Source organism: Oryctolagus cuniculus, chromosome 2 (assembly GCF_964237555.1).
Source record: "Oryctolagus cuniculus chromosome 2, mOryCun1.1, whole genome shotgun sequence".
NCBI classification, from domain to species: domain Eukaryota; kingdom Metazoa; phylum Chordata; class Mammalia; order Lagomorpha; family Leporidae; genus Oryctolagus; species Oryctolagus cuniculus.
Window position 1 is genome coordinate 148,294,893 of NC_091433.1, and position 26,320 is coordinate 148,321,212.

Below are 26,320 nucleotides of genomic sequence, written 5' to 3' on the forward strand. Positions count from 1 at the left end.
AAGCCTGCAAAGTCTGGGGCTGAGTTGCACCAAAGTCAAGAGCCAGGAATTTAATACAGTTCTACATGGATGCCAGGGACCTAACTACTTGAACCATCACCACTACCTCCCAGAGTTTGTGTTAGCATGAAGCTAGAATTGGAAGCAGAGTCAGGATTTGAACCTTAGGTACTCTGATCTGTGATGCAGGCCTCTTAACACTAGGGGAAACGCCTGCCCCTATTTTTCATGTTTTGGTAGCAGTCATTCTAACTGGGGTGAGGCATTATTATCTCATTGTGATTTTGTTTGCCATTCCCCTGATCAAGCCAGTGTTTCTGATTTCTTGGTTTGGGTTTCCTACACTACTTATGAATGCACATTTGGACCCCACTCCTGTAAGCTCAGTACAGTAAATGTCTTTTGGGTGGTAATCAGTTTCCTAATTCCTAGACTAGTGGGAGGAGACAGTCTAGAATCTTTTTCACAGTAGCAAACCTATTCTAGGATCTTGGCTCTCTCAACTTCACTCTTTACCACATAAGACATTAAAATCCTCAGCCCCTATGAACATCTTCTGATTCTAATTATCCAGTTGCCTATTTAGTTTCATCTCTTTCTCACTGCTTTTTTCATGTCCTCTCCATTTCTGGTACCTGAGGCTTTTAATTCCCTGTTTTAGTTATTAGCTGTGTATTTCAAATGTTTTTATTATATTTTATATAGACTTTATCAGTGATAGGAATGATGGGTGTTTCCCACATCAGCAGAGTCCATCACAGCTTCTCAATAAAAGTGTTGAATTATTCACTCTGATACTTCTTACACTGTCATGTTTTTTTTTTTTTTTTCATTTGCAATGGATCAGCATTGCCTGGTGGGTTGACATATGGGAGTTAAGAGAAAGAGCACTAAGAAATTCAGGTTCTGGTCCTGGCTTTATTACTTACTAAAGACAGACTTGGGGAAATCACATTATTTGAGTCTACCACTAGCTGTAAAATAATAATGGAATATTATTATTTGCACAGCTTCATCAGATTATTGAAAGGGTCAAATGAGATATCCATTTGCAACTGCTTTAACACTTAACACACATTATTAAAACTTACAATATTATTAACAGCATGTTAGGGCTTGAAAATCATTAGAATATTCATAAAGATATTTTTGAAAAAAATTTTTTGGTAATCTAAAAAGAAGCCATATTCTGCCAATAAAGGTTATCAGTCAATGAAAACACCTAATGAGAGAGCTACTTGGAAACATTCAAAGATTATCATGAAATTTTTTTTTAAGATTTGTTTATTTCTTTTGACAGGTAGAGTTATAGATAGTGAGAGATAGACAGAGAGAAAGGTCTTCCTTCTGTTGGTTCACTCCCCCAGTGACCACCACGGCCAGTGCTGCACCGACCCGAAGCCAGGAGCCGGGTGCTTCCTCCTGGTCTCCCATGCAGGTGCAGGGCCCAAGCACTTGGGCCATCCTCCACTGCACTCCGGGGCCATAGCAGAGAGTTGGACTGGAAGAGAAGCAACTGGGGCTAGTACCTGGTGCCCCAACCGGGATTAGAACCCAGGGTGCTGGCGGAGGATTAGCCAATTGAGCCACGGCGCCGGCCTAAGATTTATTTATTTATTTCGAAGTCAGAGTCACAGTGAGAGAGGGAGAGACAGAGAGAGATCTTCCACCTGCTGGTTCACTCCTCAAATAACCCCAATGTGCCAGGCCAAAGTCAGGAGCCTGAGCTTCTTCCAGGTCTCCCATGTGGGTGAAGGGAACCAAGGACTTTAAGCTATCCTCAACTGCTTTCCCAGGTACATTAGCAGTGAGCTGGATCAGAAGTGGAGCAGCGGGGTCAGCGCTGTGGTGTAGCGGGTAAAGCTGCTGCCTGCAGGGTTGGCATCCCATATGGGCGCCAGTTCGAGTCCCGGCTGCTCCACTTCTGATCCAGCTCTCTGCTATGGCCTGCGAAAGCAGTAGAGGATGGCCCAAGTGCCTGTGCCCCTGCACCTGCGTGGGAGATCTGAAGAAGCTCCTGGCTTCAGATGGACACAGCTCCAGCCGTTGTGGCCAACTGGGGAGTGAACCATTGGATGGAAGACCTCTCTCTCTCTCTCTCTCTCTGCCTCTCCTTCTCTCTCAGTGTAACTCTGACTTTCAAATAAAAAAACAAACAAACAAAAGAAATAAACCTCAACTGCCATGGACCACTTCGTGTTAAAAAAATGGAGTAGCTGGGTCTTGAACCTGTGCCCATATGGGATGCCAGTGTCGCAGGCAGCGACTTTACTACTCCACAATGTCAGCCCCCTCAGGAATCTTAAGATTACTATTTGTACTGACAGGCAGCTATGATTTTATAATAGACTATGGAATTCAACTTTGGAGAGACACACCCTTAGAAGCTAAAAAAGAAAGAATTGAACCTGGAAATAATTATTGCATTTTTCCATTATGCATTTTCTTAAACAGGAGATACTGAAAGTTCAACTAACTATTTTGTAAAGACCATAAACTTTTCAAACAAGATGATGTCCTTGCATTTGAAAAAGTTGAGGACCAACTTAGCTTAGGGTAGTAGCCCCCTCACTGAGCTGTTTGACCCCAGATCCTCCACGTCTTCCCTGAAACATATTCACTGGATCAGAAGGACTGTGTCAGTCAAGGATGTGTGTCAGCCTACCACGAGGTCTGTTGCAGAGATTTTGTTATTTATTGATGGTTAAAGTACTAAGTTTGCAAATTATTTATTTAAAAGAAAATTAGAGAATGACTTAAGATGGCAGACTGATCATATTTATCTGATGCTTTTGTCCCCTAATGCCCATAAAAATGTATGCAGATAAATATAAGTATCAAAATACATTTTAATGAAATTGGGAAACAGGGAAACTTTTGATCAGGAAACAGTGAGATTTTATAATTCTGAAAGATATTATGAGGAAACAAATGTCTGGAGGAACAAGACTAAAGGCCACAGAAGCCCAGTGTATGCATAGAGATGATTGCAGTGGAGGTATGTCTGATACAATGATGAGCCTAGAGTCAATGGATCTGAACAGATGGAAGGGGCTATGGAGCACTTATCACTTTGAAAAACTAGGCAACTGCATCTGGAGCAGCAAAACAATCATCTCCTCCCTGCTCTGCTTGTGCTAAGCAGTGGGTAGCTGCAGCATGAACAGAATCATACAGTGAGGTTGGAGAAGCAGGGCAGTCCCAAGTGGCATCTCACTGCTGTACCAAATGCCCACACCCAATATACGGTCTTCTGTTTCAACAGTTTGCATTTCAAGGGACAGGGCTATAAAGCAAATTAGCAGAAAGTTAGAAGAGGATTCTTGCATTACTTACTGGTACCATAAAAAAGATAATGAGAGAAAAGTTAAGAAACATAGTAAATCCAAGTGTTTGAACATTTAGTTAGTACCTGTTCCAGAGGTGAAGAGAATGTAGCAGATGGAAATAACAGAGATATAAATAAAATTTTCTAGAGCAGAAGATAAAAAATTTGAAAGTGTTTCAATTATGCAATCAATTATATTATCTCCAGTTATAAAGTTTTAATCATTCTTTTCAGACTCTTGCTCTGTTTGCTTTTCTTCTTTGTGTGATTTGTCATTTTTGTTTGTGACTGCATCCTTTTTTTTAAAAAAAATATTTATTTGAAATACAGAGTCACACAGAGAGAGTTCTTCCATCTGCTGGTTCACTTCCCAAATGGCTGTAACAGCCAGGGCTGGGCCCATCTGAAGACAGGAGCTTCTTCCAGGTCTCTCACATGGATGCAAGGGCCCAAGGACTTGGGCCATCCTTCACTGCTTTCCCAGGCACATTCATAGGGAGCTGGATCAGAAGTGGAGCAGCTGGGACCCAAACTGGCATCCATATGCGATTGCAGGTGGCGGTTTAATCCTCTATGCCACAGCGCTGGCCCCGTGTGACTTTATTTTGTGACTTTTTTCTCTTCTTCTTGGAAATATCTCTCTGCAGGGATTCTGAACTTGTTTTTCTCAAACACTTCAAGCACTTCAGAAGTATCACTAGCAAGATTATTTTTTATTTTAATTTTGTATCTCATGAGAAGTCCAGCAAGCAAAGTCATATTCCAAACTGGAATGTGGTACAAACTTAGGATTTCATTTTCTTGCTGCTACTCCAGTTAGATTAGTAAAGTGGACTGTGTCTTGAATTTGACAAGCCAGCCATTTGAGAGTTAGCTTTAGGCAGGTTTGAATTCTCTCTCTACTTTGGAAGCCAATAAGGTTCCATCTCTGTTCCAGTGTTGATTAAAATTAAAGTTTCTTGATAATAAAACATCTTTCCAAATCTGCTAACAACCACTCTTCTTTACCACTACCAAAACTTGCATTATTGTTTTATTCAATCTATACTATGAAAGATGAACTATGAAGCTATTAAAAATGAGATAATCTACATTTATCTACAAGGAAACATCTTCAAAATATATAGTGATACAGAAATAAGCTAGTTTCCTTTTTTGGAATGTGAGGGTTTTATTGTTTTGTGAGCTTGGATATATGTGCCATTTTGTTCAGCCATTTCAATATATGTATTTAATAGAAGAGATTCACTGTTACCTGTCATCTGCCATGATGTAATAACTAAAGTCCCCAAGACGCAAATTTATAATAATAACATTCATTTTTTTGCCATCTATTGCAATTTCCTTAGTGGAGACCAATGGGATAAAGCCATAGTTGTTGTCTTATGAATACTGAAGATAACAGTACGAAGCTGATATATTTCATGGACACTTATAAAGCTTTACAGCAGAGGCACCTCTACCTACTCCTACCTGGATGCAATAGAACCCATCTTACAATGAATACATTGTGACACACTGAACGCACCAAGTAAGACTCGCCAGTGGAGTTAATCCTTATCAAACTCATCCACAAAGTAAAGGCTGAGTTAATATTAGAAATAATCTAAGTAGTAGAAAAAAATTAGGAAATATTTTGAAATCCTAAGTAACCATATGTCTTTGAATGAAAGAGCCTATGTGTATACATATCTTCTACTTTTAGAAATGATTTTAAATTTTCATTCTTTAAAGAAATTTATGACACAAAGTAATTGTATATATTTATAGGATACAATGCATAATGATCAGATCATCGTAACTGGAATGTCTATGATCTCAGACATACATCCTTTCTTTGTATTAGAAACATTCCAAATCCTTCTATTAGCTATTTTGAAATATTTAATGAATTGTTGACAACTATAGTTATTCTACTATAGATTCTCACATTCTTAATTGTATATAAAGGAGCTGTAAGTTCCAGACAAAGGAAAATTTTAATTTATAAAGCATGATCTTTAAACTAAAATTATAATTATAGTAATAATGATGAGGTGATTACAAGGACAATTTATTGATCAATGCACATAACCTCACGCTCAGCGATATTATGAAGTTGCTATTTTCCTAAAGTTACGGGTAAGCAGATTGAAGCCTAGTGAGTCTAAGTGACTTACCTAAGGTCACTCAGCTCATACGAATTAGAGGCAACCTTCCAATTTTGATTCCATATCTGTAACTAAAGCCCATCTTCTCTAAAAGTTTATAATTTGTTACTACATCCATTTTTGTACAAAAGTTGTTGTTTTGCTTGTAAAAATGTCAGACAGACATCATGTCTCATGATATGTCACAACTGGGGACTACTCTTAAAATGTGAGTGTATTTTTATCTTCTTGTCCCTTGTCCCATTTATGTACATGATATAAGGTACATGTATATAAGGTTATTGACAACAGAAAAGCAAGCACTGGGGCCTGTATAATGATTCTGAAATCTCTACATTCAAAGGATTATGTTTTTATCTGAAGAAGGTAATTTACCCTGTTTTAGCCACATTTCTTTATTAGTGGATGTAAAGGCTTGTGCCTGGTGAGAAGAGTCTCTCCCGTCGTCTGAAAGGTTCCCGCAATCTTCTCCCTTCTCTCTGGACTTCTGGGGCCTGCCTTGGCTGCCTGTCTGACGTCTGTTTCTGATAACTGAGTTTTAAGTCTCTAACAGCTCTTGGGACTTTTGTCGGCAGAGACTTGGTGAGATCATTCTGCTTTCTGCTGACTTTCCTTTCTCTGTGTTTTTGGACTGTTTGGATGAACATGACCTTGGAGCATTCAGTAATACCTCTGTTCCCTTAGGAACTATTGGCCTACTCCCTGGTTTTATCTCTCTTTGCACAAAAGTTCCATGTCTCTGGAAAGGAAAACAAAGTTGACATTAACCAGTGGGACACAAATTGCTGGAAGTTACAGCTGTGAAGTGAGTTCCTGGGTTCGCTCAAGTCTTGGTGATGCAGGAACTTATTTCTGTTTCTTCATTTGATGACCTCTACTCCAAAACTAAAGACACCATGTAATAATTATTGGTGAATATTTTAAGCAAATTAAAATATAGGGTGCACCAGCAAATGAACAGAAAGCAAAAAAAGAAAAAAGCCAAAAAAGCAGCATCTCACCATCCCCAATTCTCATTTTTTTTAATCATTAGCTTGTACAACACCATTCACAACAAATTTCATTTCTTATACAATAGGTTGTTATAGATATGACAGAATTTCAATTCATAGACCTAAGGATTTATGATTGCATTCCAAATGTCTATTAGTTCCAACAAAAGCCTTAGTTACAAGGAAATATGAAAGCAAACATCTGTATGTAGAAAAAAGATCCAACTACTGACTATTACATTTCCACTTGGTTTTTTAAGCCTTATATATCTGCTGCACAGGGATATTATATATATATATATATACATATATTATATATATCTCCCTGTGGCACATATGTTAAGCCTATCAAAAAGTTTGATAGGTTAGTGTTTGGCATAGTGGTTAAGATGCTGGCTGGGATGTGTACATCCCATGATATCAGAGTACCTGGGTTTGAGTCCTGGCTCTGCTATTGATTCCAACTTCCTGCTAATGTGCACCTTGGGAGGCAGCTGGTGATGGCTCAAGTAGTTGGGTCCCTGTCACCCACATGGGAGTCATGGCTCCCAGCTTTAGTCTCCCTGGCCTTGCGAGCATTTGGAGAGGAACCAGCAGATGGTTCCTATCTGTCTCAAATAAATAAATAAATAAATAGCTCTATCCGTCTCAAATAAATAAATAATTTTTAAAGTAAAATTTTTCTAAACTCATTTTTCATGATATAAAATGAATGACTTCAATAATTTAAATATATGAAATTCCAAAGACTATGATTCAAAAGCATAACATCATTTCCTGATTTTTATTATGGCATACAGCTGAGATTTTATCCTACTATGCTGGTCTATTTAAATTAACTAAACTTTTAGAGGATGATTATCACTTAAAAAGGCTAAAGTTATAGCATAAACCTATTCTGTCCTACAGTATTATTTAATTAATTCCAAATAATATCTCACCTTTCCCCAGATAGGCTCATTGGGAGTCTTCCTGGCATCATATTGATGTATAAAAGAGATGCATTCTATAAAATTATTTTGATGTTCTGCTGACACATCAGGAGAGGCAAGTGGAACTATGAGAAAGAAAAGATTTTGTGAAGTCAGGACAAACATTATATGAGTATATAGAAAGACAATCAATATTTATAATATTCATACTTCATAAAAATTGCTAACAAAATTGAATTCTTTAAGTATGCAAGGTTACTTAAAACATATGTATTCATCATTCTTCATAAAAAGAATCAAATCAAAACAAATTAGCCCATAGAAGTGGAATTACTAGTAATTTTAAAGACTAATTCAACTAATACTAATATAATAATGTTAGATATCTGTGAGCCTTAAAATATATCACATATGCTTTTTACACAGATACCAATAAGTTTTAGGAAAAGCAGCAGTACAATTTATTTCTCAACTTATTTTTTTTTAATTTATTTGACAGATAAAGTTAGATAGTGAGAGAGAGAGAGAGAGAGAGAGACAGAGAGAAAGATCTTCTCTCTGTTGGTTCACTCCCCAAATGGCTGCCATGGATGGCGCTGTGCCAATCCAAAGCCAGGAGCCAGGTGCTTCCTCCTAGTCTCCCATGCGAGCACAGGGACCCAAGCACTTGGGCCATCCTCCACTGCCTTCCCAGGCCACAGCAGAGAGTTGGACTGGAAGAGAAGCAACTGGGACAAGAACCCGGTGCCCATATGGGATGCCGGCGCCGAAGGTGGAGGATTAACCAAGTGAGCCACAGCACCAGCCCTTCAACTTATTTTTTACTACTAGAAAATGTATAAGAAATTCCATACCAAATCCATGTTTGCGGTCAAATGGTTAAGATGATGGACTATGGGCACTGGTTCAAGTCCTGGCTGCTTCACTTCTGATCCAGCTCCCTGCTGTGGCCTGGGAAGGCAGCAGAAGATGGCCCAAGTCCTTGGGCCCCTGCACCCACATGGGAGACCTGGAAGAAGCCCCTGGCTCCTGGATTCGGATCGGTTCAGCTCTGGCCATTGTGGCCATCTGGGGAGTGAACTAGCAAATGGAAGAATATCTCTCTTTCTCTCTCTCTCTTCCTCTCTCTTTGCCTCTCAGTAACTCTGCCTTTCAAACAAATAAATCTTAAAAAAAAAAAAAAGATGGACTAGAAAATTCTATGTGTAAGTTCTTCCCAGATAGCAGTAAGGGAATGAACTGGAAGACTCTAGGGATGCTTTTATTATAGTTGAACACAGAATTCTTTTCATTTCACCTCATGACAGAGATTCTGAACATTCACAAGAATATAAAACCTCTCAAAATAACTTTTAAAATAATCTTTCATTTTGGATAATGAGTATATAAGTATTTATTATATTATTTTTAACTCCATATATGTTTATTTAAATAATTTTACAAACTCACTTAAGTTTCCCTTTCAGCAGAGGAAGTTATTTAAAGAATTGGAGAAACCTCTAACTGTTGCTGACGATCAATACTTTTCAGCAAGGTAAAATGCAGACAAGGAAAAAGATTTTTAATTCTCCCTTTAAAAATGTACATGAGAGTTTCTGTAGACCTAGCATATTTATGGAATAGTATACATGAAACTGGTAAGAGTGGTTGCTGTAGCGGGAGAGAACTAGGTGATAAGGACCCAGATGGATTCATTTATCACTGTATGTCCTTTTATATCACTTGAATTTTATACTACATGCACTATTAAAATATATTAAAATTCAATTAAGAACACATCTTAAAATTGGGGGGAATTTATAAGAAAGGAAATATTACTAAATCCACATTTACTAAGCTTTCATGAATTCAATTTGATACTTATACATAGATATAAACTAATTTTGCTATCAGGAACATCAATATTCATATATTTATATATGATATAAAATGGTAATCTTTTCCCAATTAGCAAAAAAAAAAAAAAAGAAATATTAACTGACAACTTTTTTCTTGATTTCTAATTGAGGTCAGCTACTAAAATTCATATTCTAATTAATCACTACCTTTCTTTTAAGTCTTGTTAGCACATAAAGAATAGAAACTATGAAATATTTAATCACTATATCAGGAACATTCTATGCATAACATATTTATTTTATGTCAATTAGTAAGACTACCATGTCTAGCTTATAGAACAATAGTGTTTTCAAAAATATGTTTGATATATCTTGGAGAAAATGAAGCAGTGGGTATTAATCAGGTGGGATATCCAAAATACATATTGGGATAAAAACATGTTTTGAAAATCTGGTTTTACCAGATTTCCTAGCCATATGACTTTGAGAAAATCACTTATCTTGTTTAAGATTAAATTTCCCCCTCTCTAAAATGGGGATAATAATTTGCTTTCAGAATTATGAAGATTATGGGCAATGTTTATAAAGTACTTGTAATGCTGTGATCAAATTATGGAGAGTCTTCAAAGATAATAAGAGGAAAACTCTTTTTTATCCTGACAAAAGGAGACCGCATAGAAGGAAGAAGGAAGCATGGATCTGTTGAACTATCAAAATACAGAGCAAAACTCAAATGCTTTAGTTTATTGGTATGCAGGCTTGGTGGCAGGTTGGGCAGGAGGGTATGAAGGTTGGCTGCAGCCAAATGAGGACAGGTCGGGGAGAGCTTTCAAGACTTGCTCTTGACTCCCTCCCCCCACTCATTGCATTTCAAAGAGCATTGCTTGGTCCAAGGCCACAAGAAACTGGCATCAATTGCCTAGCCATATGTTGTCAACACAGCAACATCTGAATAACAGAGAACCCCTTCAGGATAAGAAGCCGGCTGTCCCCTTGGGCATTTCTTCCTCCACAATTCCCTGAGCAACTGTCAGTGCTGGTGGATTAAACACAAGAGATTGCCTTCGTTCAGTGATGCCTCTTTTCAAACAGTTTAAAGGTGGTGGAGGTAGCTTCCTAACTAGAGGATGAACCCAGTAAAGTGAGAGCAAATGCCAATGGTCAAAACTAGTTTAGTGGTACTTGAAGCTATCCAGTGTGAGCCTCATTTTCTTTCCTTAAATTTACAGGCAGGCACACAATCAGACCCTGGTCTATAGCCTTTGCCCCCATAGGGCTGATTTCCTTAGGGGAACAAGACCTATAATAAACTAAACACTAGCTGTAAAAGAAAGAAAATGTAAAAATGTGTTATGTGTAATATGTGTAAAAGTATTAGAATCAATAAACAAAGGATTTTAAATAAGCTTGATAATGATCTTCAAAATATGAAAGAAGATATTATTAATATGAAGCAAAAACAAGAGGTCATAAAAAGAATCATGAAAAATGCTAGAAATGAAAATATGTAACAGGTAAAATTTTTAAAAATAGGTAGAATAAATAATAAAAAGATTAATGAACTAGAAAAGCAAGTTGAGAAGCTCTCTCAAAGGCAATAGGAAAGGAAAAATAAAAATAAAAGAAGAGCTAAGACCCATGCAAAGTAGAAGTACCCAAAGTACCAACACCAGAATTCAAAAGCAGTGGAGGGAAGGAGATTTTTGAAGAAATAATGGGAACTATCCAAGAATTCAAGGAATATCAAAGACATAAGACTGAATGAGTTTACAGGAGACCAAGAGAGTAACAGGGATAGGAATAAAATGAGGCAAGTAAGGTTCAAGGAAAGTAATATTGAATGAGGCATTAGCATGGACCTGGGAGTGACTTCTTACATTTTGCACCCAAAGCTTCTCATTCTCTTCCTAATCCTGCAGGCTAGGTATGGAAAAACTCATACCCAAGACATATACCCAAGATACCAAGTTATAGGTGACCTCAGACAAAGGAAAGATTATAAATGTTTTCAAAAAGAAGAGTTAGATTACCTTTAATGGTGTAAGAAGATTAATATCAAATTTCTCAAAGCAAATTGGACACAAGGTGATACCTGAGTAATATTTCTTTTTAATATTTTTTATTTATTTATTTGACAGGTAGAGTTACAGACAGTGAGAGAGAGAGAGAGAGAGAAAGAGACAGAGAGAAAGGTCTTCCATACTATGGTTAAACCCCCAAATGGCCACAAAAGCTGGAGCTACACCGATCTGAAGCCAAGAGCCAGGTGCCTCCTCCTGGTCTCCCATGCAGGTGCAGGGGCCCAAGCACTTGGGCCATCCCCACTTCCCTCCTGGGCCACAGCAGAGAGCTGGATTGGAAGAGGAGCAACCAGGACTAGAATCCAGTGCCCAAATGGGATGCCAGTGCTGCAGGCAGAGGATTAACCTAGTGTGCCATGGTGCTGGCCCCGAGTAATATTTCTAAAATATTAAAACAAAAACTTTAAGCCTAAGCTTTTATATCCAGCAAAACTTTCATTAACTATGAAGCCAAAAAACACATTGGGAGGAAAAAAAAAAAAGGCCCGAGAAGAATTCCCCCCAAAATAGACATACTCTGAAAAATTCTTAGAGGCAGAACTCAAATAAGACTAGAAATAAATCAAGGTGAGTGTCTAAGACATATGGAAAAAAATAACAATGATTTTTGTTTCAGGGCTGGCACTGTAGCATAGCAGATTAAGCCAGCATCCCATATGGGTGCCAGCTGGTATTCATCCAGCTCTCTGCTAATGCATTAGTTAGGGAAAAGCAGTGGAAAATGGCTCAAGTACTTGAGCCCCTGCACCCACGTGGGAGACCCAGATAAAGCTCCTGGTTCTGGCTTCAGCCTGGCCCAGCCCTGGTCATTGTCACCATTTGGGGAGTGAACAAGCAGATGGAAGATATTCTCTGTCTCTCTTTTTCTTTCTCTCTCTCCCCATCTCTCTCTGTAACTCTGCCTTTCAAAAATAAAATAAATCTTATTTAAAAAGTTTTTTGTTCCTTGAAAAAGGACTAAAGAAGAGAAAAATAAGTAGTATAACCCATAAAAACTCAGATTTGGTGTGGGTGTTTGACCTAGCAGTATAGACACTCACATCTCATATCAGAGTACCTGGGTTTCACCTTGCTCTGGCTCCTGTCTCCAGTTCCCTGCTAAAGTGGGGAGGTAGAGCCAAGATGGTGGAATAGTGAGGGCGTGCACTGATAGTCCGGGAAAAGATAGTTTAATAAAAGTGGAGATACTGTAGTTTCAGGGAAAGGCTTGGGGAAAAAACTGCAGAGGAAACACTTCCGGATCTAGTGGATGTGACATGGAGGACCTATTGGGAGAGCAAGGACGCCCACAGCTCGGGAGCCCAGCCGCAGAGTCTATGCACCAGCGCTGGAAGGGGACATGAGGTCAGTAGCCCGAGACACTGGCAGGGAAACGGCAGAAAGAGACTAGAGGGAATGAGGCTTGAAGCCCTGCTGGGGAAAGTTCACCAGGCTAACTAGAGGAGAGAAAAAAATAAATAAAAGGGACTGGCACGGACACAAGCCTCTCTCTCCACTCAGCTTACAAAGGCAAGCAAGACAAAGAGCAGGTGCCATTTTAGACACATGTAAAGCAGTGCCCACCATCAACCAAGCAGAAAAACCTGACTCTGGTGGGGAGAAATAACAGGAGGTTAGGACCTAGTGAAGGTGTGGAGCTAATGAACTGAGACTGAAAATCTGAGGGTGTGGGAGAGAACTCACAGAGTACACAAACTCGGTAACCTTGGCAACCCGGTGGGAGACTGCAGGGAAATTTGAGATCACACAGAGGACTGCATAGACCCTTTGTGTGGTCCTTGGGGCAGAGCAGACAAATATTATACCCACAGGGGCCAGATTTCATACATTGACTACCCTCAATTCTGCTCAGCTGTGCGGAATTACTTCCATTCTGAGTTAAAAAAAGAGAACAACCTGGGTGAGTCACCTTTGGCACACCCTTAACCCTGAAGAACCAAACAGAGCTCTCTGGCCACACCCATCACATTCCACTAAGGATCCATCAAAAGCAGACAGTCCACTTAATCTAGAGTCATAGTATAATAAGAAAAAACACCACAGCGAAGAAACCAAAGAGTATCTCCACAATGCCAAGCAACAAATGCAGAAACCGAGGAAACAAAAGCAAGGAAGACACTATGACGCCCCCAAATGAACAAGACACGCCAATTCAAGATTATGAAGATGATGAGATAGAAGAAATGCAAGAAACGGATCTCAAAAAATTGATAAGAACATTAAGAAGTTCTCAAAAACAAATTCTTGAAGTACAGAAATCCTTACTGGACAGGATAGAAAATCTCACGAAAATGAAATATTAAGGAGGAATCAAAATGAAATGAGCAACTAGTAGAATATGAAATGGTGATAGTGAAGAGAAATCACAATGAAATGAATAATGCAATAGATCAAATGACAAACACATTAGAGAGCCTTAAAAACAGAATGAGTGAAGCAGAAGAGAGAATATCGGACTTAGAAGACAGAGAACAGGAAAACATACAGTCAAACCAAAGAAAAGAAAAGGAAATTAGAAATCTAAAAAATATTGTTGGGAATCAATATGATACTATTAAAAAACCCAACATTCGGGTCCTAGGAGTTCCTGAAGGCATGGAGAGAGAGAAAGGATTAGAAGGCCTTTTTAGTGACATACTAGCAGAAAATTTCCCAGGTTTGGAGAAGGACAGAGACATCCTAGTACAGGAAGCTCATAGAACCCCTAATAAACATGACCAAAAAAGATCTTCACCACAACAAGTTGTAATTAAACTCACCACAGTGAAACATAAAGAAAAGATCCTAAAATGTGCAAGAGAGAAATGTCAGATTACTCTCAGAGGATCTCCAATTAGACTCACAGCAGACTTCTCATCAGAAACCCTACAGGCTAAGAGGGAATGGCGAGATATAGCCCAGGTGCTAAGAGAGAAAAACTGCCAGACCAGAATATTATATCCTGCAAAGCTCTCATTTGTGAATGAAGGTGAAATAAAGACCTTTCATAGCAAACAGAAATTGAAAGAATTTGTTGCCACTTGTTCAGCCCTGCAAAAAATGCTTAAAGATGTGCTACACACAGAAACACAGAAACAGGGCCATCAATATGAAAGAAGGTAAAGGAAGAAAAACTCCCAGTAAAAGATCACAGGAAGCTCAAAGCATATACTAGAAAATATCTTTGGGAAAATGGCAGGGCAAAATTACTACTTATCAATAGTCACATTGAACGTTAATGGCCTCAACTCTCCAGTTAAAAGACAAAGACTGGCTGAATGGATTAAGGAACAAAACCCATCTATTTGCTGCCTACAAGAAACACATCTTTCCAACAAAGATGCATACAGACTGAAAGTGAAAGGCTGGAAAGATATTTCATGCCAACAGAAACAAAAAAAAAAAAAAAACGGGTGTAGCCATATTAATATCAGACAAAATAAACTTTAACACAAAAACTTTTAAGAGAGACAAAGAGGGTCACTATATAATGATTAAGGGTTCAATTCTACAGGAAGATGTAACTATTATAAATGTATATGCACCTAATTACAGGGCACCAGTTTATTTAAAAGATATGTTAAGGGACTTAAAGGGAGACTTAGATTCCAATACAATAGTACTAGGGGGCTTCAATACTCCACTCTCAGAAATAGACAGATCAACCGGACAGAAGATCAACAAGGAAACAGCAGATTTAATTGATACTATTGCCCAAATGGATCTAACAGATATCTACAGAACTTTCAATCCTACATTTAAAGAATTTACATTCTTCTCAGCAGTGCATGGAACCTTCTCTAGGATTGACCACATACTAGGCTATAAAGCAAGTCTCAGCAAATTCAAAAGAATTAGAATCATATGACGCAGCTTTTCAGACCACAGCGGAATAAAGTTGGAAATTAGCAACTCAGGAATCCCTAGAGAGTATGCAAATACATGGAGATTGAATAACATGCTCTTTTTTTTTTTTTTTTTTTTTTTTTACAGGCAGAGTGGACAGTGAGAGAGAGAGAGAGAGAGAGAGAGAGAGAGAAAGGTCTTCCTTTGCCGTTGGTTCACCCTCCAGTGGCCACCACGGCGGCGCACTGCTGCCAGCACAGTGCACTGATCCGAAGCCAGGAGCCAAGTGCCTCTCCTGGTCTCCCATGCGGGTGCAGGGACCAAGCACTTGGGCCATCCTCCACTGCACTCCCGGGCCACAGCAGAGAGCTGGCCTGGAAGAGGGGCAACAGGGACAGAATCCGGCGCCCTGACTGGGACTAGAACCCAGTGTGCCAGCGCCGCAAGCCGGAGGTTTAGCCTATTGAGCCGCGAATCCGGCCTAACATGCTCTTGAATGAACACTGGGTCATAGAAGAAATCAAAAGAGAAATCAAAAACTTTCTGGAAGTAAATGAGGATAACAGCACAACGTACCAAAACTTATGGGATATGGTAAAAGCAGTGTTGAGAGGAAAGTTTATAGCAATAGGTGTCTACATCAAGAAATTGGAAAGGCACCAAATAAATGAGCTTTCAATGCATCTCAAGGATCTAGAAAAACTGCAGCAAACCAGACCCAAATCTAGTAGGAGAAGAGAAATAATTAAAATCAAAGAAGAAATCAACAGGATTGAATCCAAAAAAAATTACAAAAAATCAGCCAAATGAAGAGCTGCTTTTTTGAAAAAATAAACAAAATTGACACCCCATTGGCCCAACTAACTAAAAAAAGAAAGAAAAGACACATATCAATAAAATCAGAGATGAAAAAGGAAATGTAACAACAGATACCACAAAAATAAAAAGAATCATCAGAAATTACTACAAAGAGTTGTATGCCATCAAACAGGGAAACCTATCAGAAATGGATAGATTCCTGGACACATGCAATCTACCTAAATTGACCCATGAAGACATAGAAAACCTAAATAGACCCCTAACTGAGACAGAAATTGAAACAGTAATAAAGGCCCTCCCAACAAAGAAAAGCCCAGGACCAGATGGATTCACTGCTGAATTCTACCAGACATTTAAAGAAGAACTAACCCAATTCTTCTCAAACTATTCAGAACAATCGAAAAAGAGGGAATCCTCCCAAATTCTTTCTATGAAGCCACCATCATCTTAATCCCTAAGCCAGAGAAAGATGCAGCATTGAAAGAAAATTACAGACCAATATCCCTGATGAACATAGATGCAAAAATCCTCAATAAAATTCTGGCCAATAGAATACAACACCACATCAGAAAAAGCATCCACACAGACCAAGTGGGATTTATCCCTGGTATGCAGGGATGGTACAATGTGTGCAAATCAATCAATGTGATACACCACATTAACAGACTGCAGAAGAAAAACCATATGATTATCTCAATAGATGCAGAGAAAGCATTTGATAAAATTCAACACCCTTTCATGATGAAAACTCTAAGCAAATTTGGTATAGAAAGAACATTCCTCAATACAATCAAAGCATGTATGAAAAACCCATGGCCAGAATCCTATTGAATGGGGAAAAGTTGGAATCATTTGCACAGAGATCTGGTACCAAACAGGGATGTCCACTATCACCACTGCTATTCAATATAGTTCTGGAAGTTTTAGCCAGAGCCATCAGTCAAGAAAAAGAAATTAAAGGGATACAAATTGGGAAGGAAAAGGTCAAACTATCCCTCTTTTCAGACAATATGATCTCTATTTAGGGTATCCAAAGAACTCTACTAAGAGACTATTAGAACTCATAGAGGAGTTTGGCAAAGTAGCCGGATATAAAATCAATGCACAAAAATCAACAGCCTTTGTATACACAGGCAATGCCACGGCTGAGAAAGAACTGCTAAGATCAATCCCATTCACAATAGCTACAAAAACAATCAAATACCTTGGAATAAACTTAACCAAGGATGTTAAAGATCTCTGTGATGAGAATTACAAAATCTTAAAGAAATAGAAGAGAATAGCAAAAAATGGAAAAATCTTCCATGCTCATGGATTGGATGAATCAATATCATCAAAATGTCCATTCTCCCAAAAGCAATTTATAGATTTATTGTGATACCCATCAAAATACCAAATACATTCTTCTCAGACCTAGAAAAAATGATGCTGAAATTCATATGGAGGCACAGGAGACCTCGAATAGCTAAAGCAATCTTGTACAACAAAAACAAAGCCGGAGGCATCACAATACCAATTTTCAGGACACACTACAGGGCAGTTGTAACCAAAACAGCATGGCACTGGTACAGAAACAGATGGATAGACCAATGGAACAGAATTGAAACACCAGAAATCAATCCAAACATCTACAGCCAACTCATATTTGATCAAGGATACAAAACCAATCCCTGGAGCAAGGACAGTCTATTCAATAAATGGTGCTGGGAAAACTGGATTTCCACGTGCAGAAGCATGAAGCAAGACCACTACCTTACACCTTACACAAAAATCCACTCAACATGGATTAAAGACCTAAATCTACGACCAGACACCATCAAATTATTAGAGAACATTAGAGAAACCCTGCAAGATATTGGCATTGGCAAAGACTTCTGGAAAAAGACCCTGGAGACACAAGCAGTCAAAGCCAAAATTAACATCTGGGATTGCATCAAATTGAGAAGTTTCTGTACAGCAAAAGAAACAGTCAGGAAAGTGAAGAGGCAACCGACCGAATGGGAAAAAATATTTGCAAACTATGCAACTGATAAAGGGTAATAATCAGCATCTACAAAGAGATCAAGAAACTCCACAACAAGAAAACAAACAACCCACTCAAGAGATGGGCCAAGGACCTCAATAGACATTTTTCAAAAGAGGAAATCCAAATGGCCAACAGACACATGAAACAATGTTCAGGATCACTAGCAATCAGGGAAATGCAAATCAAAACCACAATGAGGTTTCACCTCACCCCGGTTTGAATGGCTCACATACAGAAATCCACCACCAACAGATGCTGGTGAGGATGTGGGGAAAAAGGGACACTAACCCACTGTTGGTGGGAATGCAAACTGGTTAAGCCACTATGGAAGTCAGTCTGGAGATTCCTCAGAAACCTGAATATAACCCGACCATTCAACCTAGCCATCCCACTCCTTGGAATTTTTTTTTTTTTTTTGACAGGCAGAGTGGACAGTGAGAGAGAGAGAGACAGAGAAAAAGGTCTTCCTTTGCCATTGGTTCACCCTCCAATGGCCGCCGCGGCCAGCGCTATGCGACCGGCGCACCGCGCTGATCCGATGGCAGGAGCCAGGAGCCAGGTGCTTTTCCTGGTCTCCCATGGGGTGCAGGGCCCAAGCACCTGGGCCATCCTCCACTGCACTCCCGGGCCACAGCAGAGGGCTGGCCTGGAAGAGGGGCAACCGGGACAGAATCCGGCGCCCCGACCGGGACTAGAACCCGGTGTGCCGGCGCCGCTAGGTGGAGGATTAGCCTAGTGAGCCGCGGCGCCAGCTCCACTCCTTGGAATTTACCCAAAGGAAATTAAATTGGCAAACAACAAGGCTGTCTGCGGCCGGCACCACGGCTCACTAGGCTAATCCTCCACCTTGCGGCGCCGGCACACCCGGTTCTAGTCCCGGTCAGGGCGCCGGATTCTGTCCCGGTTGCCCCTCTTCCAGGCCAGCTCTCTGCTGTGGCCAGGGAGTGCAGTGGAGGATGGCCCAAGTGCTTGGGCACTGCACCCCATGGGAGACCAGGAGAAGCACCTGGCTCCTGCCATCAGATCAGCGCTGTGCGCCGGTCGCGGCAGCCATTGGAGGGTGAACCGACGGCAAAGGAAGACCTTTCTTTCTGTCTCTCTCTCTCTCACTGTCCACTCTGCCTGTCAAAAAAAAAAAAAAAAAAGCTGTCTGCATCTTAGTGTTTATTGCAGCTTGATTCATAATAGCTAAGACCTGGAATCAACCCAAATGCCCATCAACAGTAGACTGGATAAAGAAATTATGGGATATGTACTGTATAGAATACTATACAGCAGTAAAAAAAAAAATAAAATCTGGTCATTTGCAACAAAATGGAGGACTCTGGAAAACATCATGCTGAGTGAAATAAGCCAGTCTCAATGGGACAAATATCATATGTTCTCCCTGATCGGTGACAACAAACTGAGCACCAAAAAGGAAACCTGTTGAAATGCAATGGACACTATGAGAAACAGTGACTTGATCAGGCCTTGCCCTTACTGTTGATGAACAACTTAATACTTTATCCCTTTTAGTATTTTTTTAATTCTACTTAATACTATTCATTGAACTCTGTAATTAATACACAATTATTCTTAAGTGTTGAAACTTAACTGAAAAGTGATCCCTGTTAAATATAAGAGTGAGAATAAGAGCGGGAGGAGATGTACAATTTGGGACATGCTCAATTGGACTTGCCCCAAATGGTAGTTAGAAATGTGCCAGAGGATTCCAATTCAATCCCATCAAGGTGGCATATACCGATGCCATCTCACTAGTCCAAGTGATCAATTTCTGTTCACAATTGATCATAATGATAAGACTAAGAGTCAAAGGAATCACATAAATAAGACTAGTGTCTGCTAATACTAACTGATAGAATCAAAAAGGGAGAGAACGATCCAACATGGGAAGTGGGTTACACAGCAGACTCATAGAATGGCAGATGTCCTAAATAGCACTCTGGCCTCAGAATCAGCCCTTAAGGCATTCGGATCCAGCTGAAAAGCCCATCAGAGTATTTCATGCATGGAAAGCCAGGACACTGTGGCAAAAAAAAAAAAAAAAAAAAAAAAAAGAAAGAAAGAACGAACAAATGAACCTAAATGAAAGATCTCTGTGAGTGAGATCCCAGTGGAAAGAATGGGTCATCAAAGAAGGAGGTACCTTTCTCTGAAGGGAGGAGAGAACTTCCACTTTGACCATGACATTTTCTAATTAAGGTCAGAGTCGGCGAACTCAAAAGGCCTGTATAGCCTTGGCAACTAATGACAAGAGCCTAGGGTGATTACTGATGCCATAAACAAGAGTGTCAATTTGTTAAGTCAACAACAGGAGTCACTGTGCACTTACTCCTCATGTAGGATCTTTGTCCTTAATGTGCTGTACAGTGTGATTTAATGCTATAACTAGTACTCAAACAGTATTTTACACTTTATGTTTCTGTGTGGGTGCAAACTGTTGAAACCTTTACTTAATATATGCTAAACCTATCTTCTGTATATAAAGAGAATTAAAAATGAATCTTGATGTGAAGGGAAGGGGAGAGGGAGGGGGAGAGGTGAGGGTTGCGGGTGGGAGGGAAGTTATGGGGGGGGAAGCCATTGTAATCCATAAGTTGTACTATGGAAATTTATATTAATTAAATAAATGTTTAAAAATAATAAAGTGGACCCCAGGAAACCATGGTGATATCTCAAGTGATTGGATTCTTGCCACCCATGTGGAAAACTTGGATTGAGTTACCAGTGGCTAGCTTTGGCCAAATGCAGCCTTGATAACTATGGGCATATGGGGAATGAACCAGTAGATGAGAGCTCTCTTTCCCTCTCTAAAATAAATGAAAATAAAAAATTTTAAATTATTTGAAAACCCACATTTATCCACAGTAGTGGTAATCTATTGGTAAATGTAATGTAAAAAGAGGTTTTTAAAAAGTTGATGGAAAATGATCATTATGAAAAATCTATGCATAGGTTTTAAAATATTTTTGTACCAAAATAATTTTAAAAAATAAAATTTACTTTCATTTTACTTGAAAGGCAGAAAGAGAGAGAAAGATAGAGACAGCGAGAGAAATCTTTGATTAGCTGGTTCACTCCCCAAATGCTAAAACAGCTAGGGCTAGATCAGACCAAAACCAGGAGCTAAAACCCACATGGGTGGCAGGGATCCAAGTACTTGAGATTTCAACCATTGCCTCCCAGAACACACATCAGAAGGAAGCTGCATCAGAAGTAGAAGAACTTGGATTTGAACCAGACACTGTAACACATGATGTGGATGTCCCAAGAAGTATTTTATTAACTGCACCAACTGCCTGCCCCAATAAACTTAATTACCCGTCTCATTTTCTATGAACTTTTTTGAAGTACTCTTATATATTCTCCATAGGACAGAAATTTTACAGTATAAACTTTACAGAAATTGAAAAAGAATTCACAAGACTCTATCAAGAAAAAATTTAAACTCTCTTAAATGCATAAAAGTATGATTGGATATACATTCCATATTATTGGATAGATGACCTAGTTTGTTATTATAAAGGTGACAAACTTTTCCAAATTAAACTATAAGGTCAACACAAATTAATCAAAATTATAGCTGGACATTTTGAGATGTTATAATTTCCAAAGTTTGAACAGAAAAATAAAGGCCCATAAACAGAGAGATCAACTCTGAAAAGATGAGCAAATGGGGATTTTCTCCATCAGATATTAAGGCAAGCTATAAATCCATATAATTGAAACATTTTGGTCCTAATCCAAGAACTAAAAATAAGTTGTTTTATAGATGATATGCAGAAAATTGGTTCATCCATGATGAAAAATAAAACAGGTTTCCTATTTAATACTGAGCAAAATGGTGGACTCTGGGGCTAGACACCTGATTATGAAAAGCAAAATTATAAAATCAAGAGAGGATAATGTGGAAAAATTTTTGTGATCTAATACTAGGAAAACTCTTCCTAAACAAAACTCCCAATATCCAACCCACAGGGTGAAAAATTGCTGAATTTAATTACAACAAAATTCAGTATACTCCATTAATGAAAGACACCACAACAAAGCTAACACAGTTGGCAGATTGGAAAGAGAGTGATAAGATGAAAACCAGTGGGCATGGTAGAAGGACCTCCAAAAAGCTGCTCTTTTACAAAAACAATAAGCCCACAGGCAAAATGATCAGCATAACCTTTTCCAGACCTTTGGAAATAAACCACTTACAATAATCTAATGAGCATTTATCAAGAAAAACAGCTTAAGCTCCATAAAAATAAAGTATAAGTATCCATTTTAAAAATATTTACTTATTTGGGGCCAGCGCTGCCTGTGGTGCCGGCATCCCATATGGGTGCTGGGTTCTAGTTCCAGTTGCTACTCTTCCAGTCCAGCTCTCTGCTGTGGCCCGGGAAGGCAGTGGAGGATGGCCCAAGTGCTTGGCCCCTGCACATGCATCGGAGACCAGGAGGAAGACCCTGGCTCCTGGCTTCGGATCAGTGCAGCGCTGGCCGTAGAGGAGTGAACCAACAGAGGGAAGACCTTTCTCTCTGTCTCTCTCTCTCTCTCACTGTCTATAACTCTACCTGTCAAATAAATTAAAAAAATAAATAAAATATTTACTTATTTATTTGAAAAGCAGAGTTTCAGAGAGAGAGGGAGAAATGAAATTGGGGGCAAGGGCGGAGACACAGATAGAGAGATCTTCCACCTGTTGATTCTCTCCCCACATAGTCTCAACGGCCAGGACTGGGCCAGGTCAAAGCCAAGAGCCAGGAAGTCTACTTAAGTCTCTCACTTGGGTGGTAGGATCCAAAGTACTTGCATCATCTTCTGCTACTTTCCCAGGTTAATGAATTAGTAGGGAGCTGGATTAAAAATGCAACAGCTTGGATTTGAACCAGTATCCATATAGAATGCTGGTATTATAGGTGGCAGCTTAACCAGCTATGCCACAATGCTGGCCCCGTTTTTCAGTAGAATATATAATACTTGGGCCTGGATACTTGCAAAAATTTATTTAGCTCACAGTTTTGGAGGCTGAATGTTCAAACAGCATAGAGCTGTCTCTGATGAGGACCTTGTTGCCCACATCACTTCACAGAGACTGGCACTACAAAGGCAGGAAAGCATGTAAGTGAGAGATCACACGGCCAGACAGGAAGTATCTCTCTCTCTTTCTCTCTCTCACACATACACACACACACACAAGGGCCAGGAATAATCTTCCACTCTGCTACTAGGTCCCAACTCTTAAAGGTCCTACCTACTCCCAACACCATCATACTGGGGACCAACTCCCAATACACAAACTAGTAGGGAACACGCTCAAGCTACATCCAAAGCATAGCAGCAAGCTTTATGGCCATGTTTTTACCTCCCCCACTTCTTCAGAAACCTTGAAAACCAAGAGCCTTACAGATATGAAAAGTAGTAAAATGGATTTGGAGCTTCCACAAAAAACAAATTAGAAAATTGTCATATCAAACCTGGTTGGCAGTTCCCTGGAAACTCTATTCAGAGGACTTGTCTTTATAATCATGATTTAAACCTCTGAATGTGAACAGACTCCTCCTCCCCCATCCTAGAGGTGTTTATCAGAAATAATCAAGGACCAGTGTTTCACATTGCAGCCACTTAAGATGGCAATAACAGTTGAGGCACATAACAATTTTCCTCAAACTGGAAGTTTACATGCCTGCTACTCAGGTTAAAATCCAAAGCCAGCAAGTCCTCAGTCAATACAACTCACATCTACCTACTGTAAGGAAAATTTTAAGTATATTGAGTTCAATTATAATATTCACATCTTAGTCAAATGCATAGGGCAAAATTTCTATCATTAAAATCCCTACGAGGGTAGGGATTGGGGAGATGTTTGTCAAAGAATACAAAATTTCAATTAGGAGAACTAACTTCAGGAGATATATTGTACAACATGGTGAATAATGTTAATCACAATGTACTGTACTTTTTAAAAAATATATTTAATTATCTTACTTGAAAGGCAGAGTTACAGAAAGAGGGTGAGACAGAGAGATCTTCCATCCACTGGAAGGGCCAGAGCTGACCCAGACCAAGGACAGGTGCTAGGAGCTCCTTCCAGGTCTCTCATGTGGGTGCAGGGGCCCAACTACTTGGGCCATCTTCTGCTGCTTTCCCAGGCCCATTAGCAGGTAGCTGGATTGGAAGTGGAGCAGCCAGGACTCAAACTGGTGCCCATGTGCGATGTGGGCACTGCAGGCAGCAGCTTTACCCACTTTTCCACAGCCTGCCCCAGTATTGTATTCTTAAAAGTCGTTAACTTAATAGATTTAAGTGGGGGGGGGGCAAACAATGTGACAATTAAACTGCTGTTTGGGAGGACTACATCCTACATTGGAACGCCTGGAATTGAGTCCCACTTCTGCTTAAGACCCAGCTTCCTGCTAATGTGCCTGGGAGGCAACAAGATGGCCCAAGTACTTGGATCCCTGCCACCACATGGGATGTGGACCCAGATGGAGTTCCTGGCTTCAGCCTGGCCCAGCCCCAGCTGTTGCAGGCAATTGTGGAGTGAACTAGCAGAAGATCTTTTCTCTCAAGTTCTCTCCCTCTCTCTGTTAATTGCCTTTCAAATAAATAAAGTTCAAAAGAATAGATTTTAGCAAGAGTTCTCAACCATGAAATGGTAAGCAGGTGAAGTAATGCCAAATGTTAATTAGCCCAATTTAGTCATTTCACAATGTATATGTATTTCAAACATTATGTAGTATACATGTAATTTTTATTTCTCAATTTTTAGAAAAGATATTTATTTTATTTATTTGAAAGACAGAATTAGAGAGAGAGGTAAAGACAGAGAGAGAGGTCTTCCATCTGCTGGTTCACTCCCCAGATGGCAGCAATGGCCGGAGCTGCGCCGATCTGAAACCACTAGCCAGGAGCCAGGAGCTTCTTCCAAGTCTCCCACAAGGGTGCAGGGGCCCAAGGACTTGGGCCATCTTCTACTGCTATCCCAGGCCATAGCAGAGAGCTGGATTGGAAGAGGAACAGCCAGGACTAGAACCGGCGCCGTATGGGAAGCCGGTGCTTCAGGCCAGGACTTTAACCTGCTGCTCCACAGTGCCAGCCCCTATTTCTCAATTTTTCAAAAGCCCTCGCAATACCTAGCCATAGTCTAGATTTAACATAAATAGCATATCAAACAGTGTTTCTTATAGGGTAACACAGATTGGTTACAGAATAGTTTTTTTAAACAAATACCTTAGTGTTTTATTAATATTCAAAACCAATATTCTAGGATTTACACACTACTACTAAAATAATTGGTTGGTAAATATTGTCAGCCTTGGGAAGCTTTTTAAACATAGAGATGATAAAGTAAATACAATTCAATCTACAATCTGTTAATATACCATGTCAGAAGAAAATCTGATCTAGTAGTTTGCTAGTGTCATGCTGTCAATTTTAAGGAAACAAGAGTAAGTTAGGGGCCAGTGATACTGTGGCATAGCAGGTAAAGCTGCTGCCTGTTGTACCAGCATCCCATATGGTGTGTGTTCAAGTGGCAGCTGTTCTACTTCTGATACATCTCTCTGCTATGGCCTAGGAAAGCAGTAGAAAATGGCCCAAGTGTTTGGGCCCCTACACCCACATGGGAGATCCAGAAAAAGCTCCTGGCTCCCAGCTGTGGATCAGCCCAGCTCCAGCCATTGCAGCATTTAGGGAGTGAACCAGTGGATAGAAGACCTCTCCCTCTCTGCCTCTACTTCTCTGTAACTCTGCCTTTCAAACAAATAAATTTTTAAAAAAGGATTAAGTTTATAAACAGTACTAAGATGAATGAGAGATTTGGATTTATTATATTATAAGATCTATATAAGATTTACTAGATTTTGTATGTTCTAGGTTTAATTTATGATATTTATATGAATTATTTCTTTGGGAAGTTTTAAAATTTTTTTAATTTATTTATTTGAGAGGCAAAGAGACAGAGAAACTCACATCCACTGGTTCACACTCAAACAATTGCAGTGACTTGGGCTGGCCTGGCACTGGGCCAGAGCCAGGAGCTGGAAACTCCAGGTCTCTCATGTGGGTGGCAGGAATTCAATTACTTGAGCCATCAGCACTTTTTCCCAAGATCTGCAGTAGCAGGAAGCTGGAATCAGGAGCTGGAGCTTGGAATCAAAAGCAAGTAACCTGATGTGGGGCACAGACATCTTAACCAACATCTTAATTCCTAGGCTAAATGCCCATCCCTGGGAAGGTTTTGATTGTCCAAGTTTTAAGTTTTCTTTATCAAGTTATTTAAAGTGAAAACAGAACATAATTAAATCAACAAACTTGCAGTTTAAAATGTAAT

The 26,320-nt window shown here is 39.5% G+C and overlaps 1 protein-coding gene across 1 annotated transcript in view; it reads right to left on the reverse strand.

The window, feature by feature from the left end:
* Nucleotides 1-5,857: 5,857 nt before the first annotated feature.
* The window catches only part of CIMIP6 (ciliary microtubule inner protein 6), a 63,251-nt gene continuing 42,788 nt past the window's right edge, over nt 5,858-26,320 (reverse strand). Inside the window, 3 exon segments of the mRNA XM_008254401.4 lie at nt 5,858-6,018; nt 6,020-6,217; nt 7,412-7,527. Coding sequence (XP_008252623.1) covers nt 5,860-6,018; nt 6,020-6,217; nt 7,412-7,527 — 473 coding nt within the window. The 3' untranslated portion in view covers nt 5,858-5,859.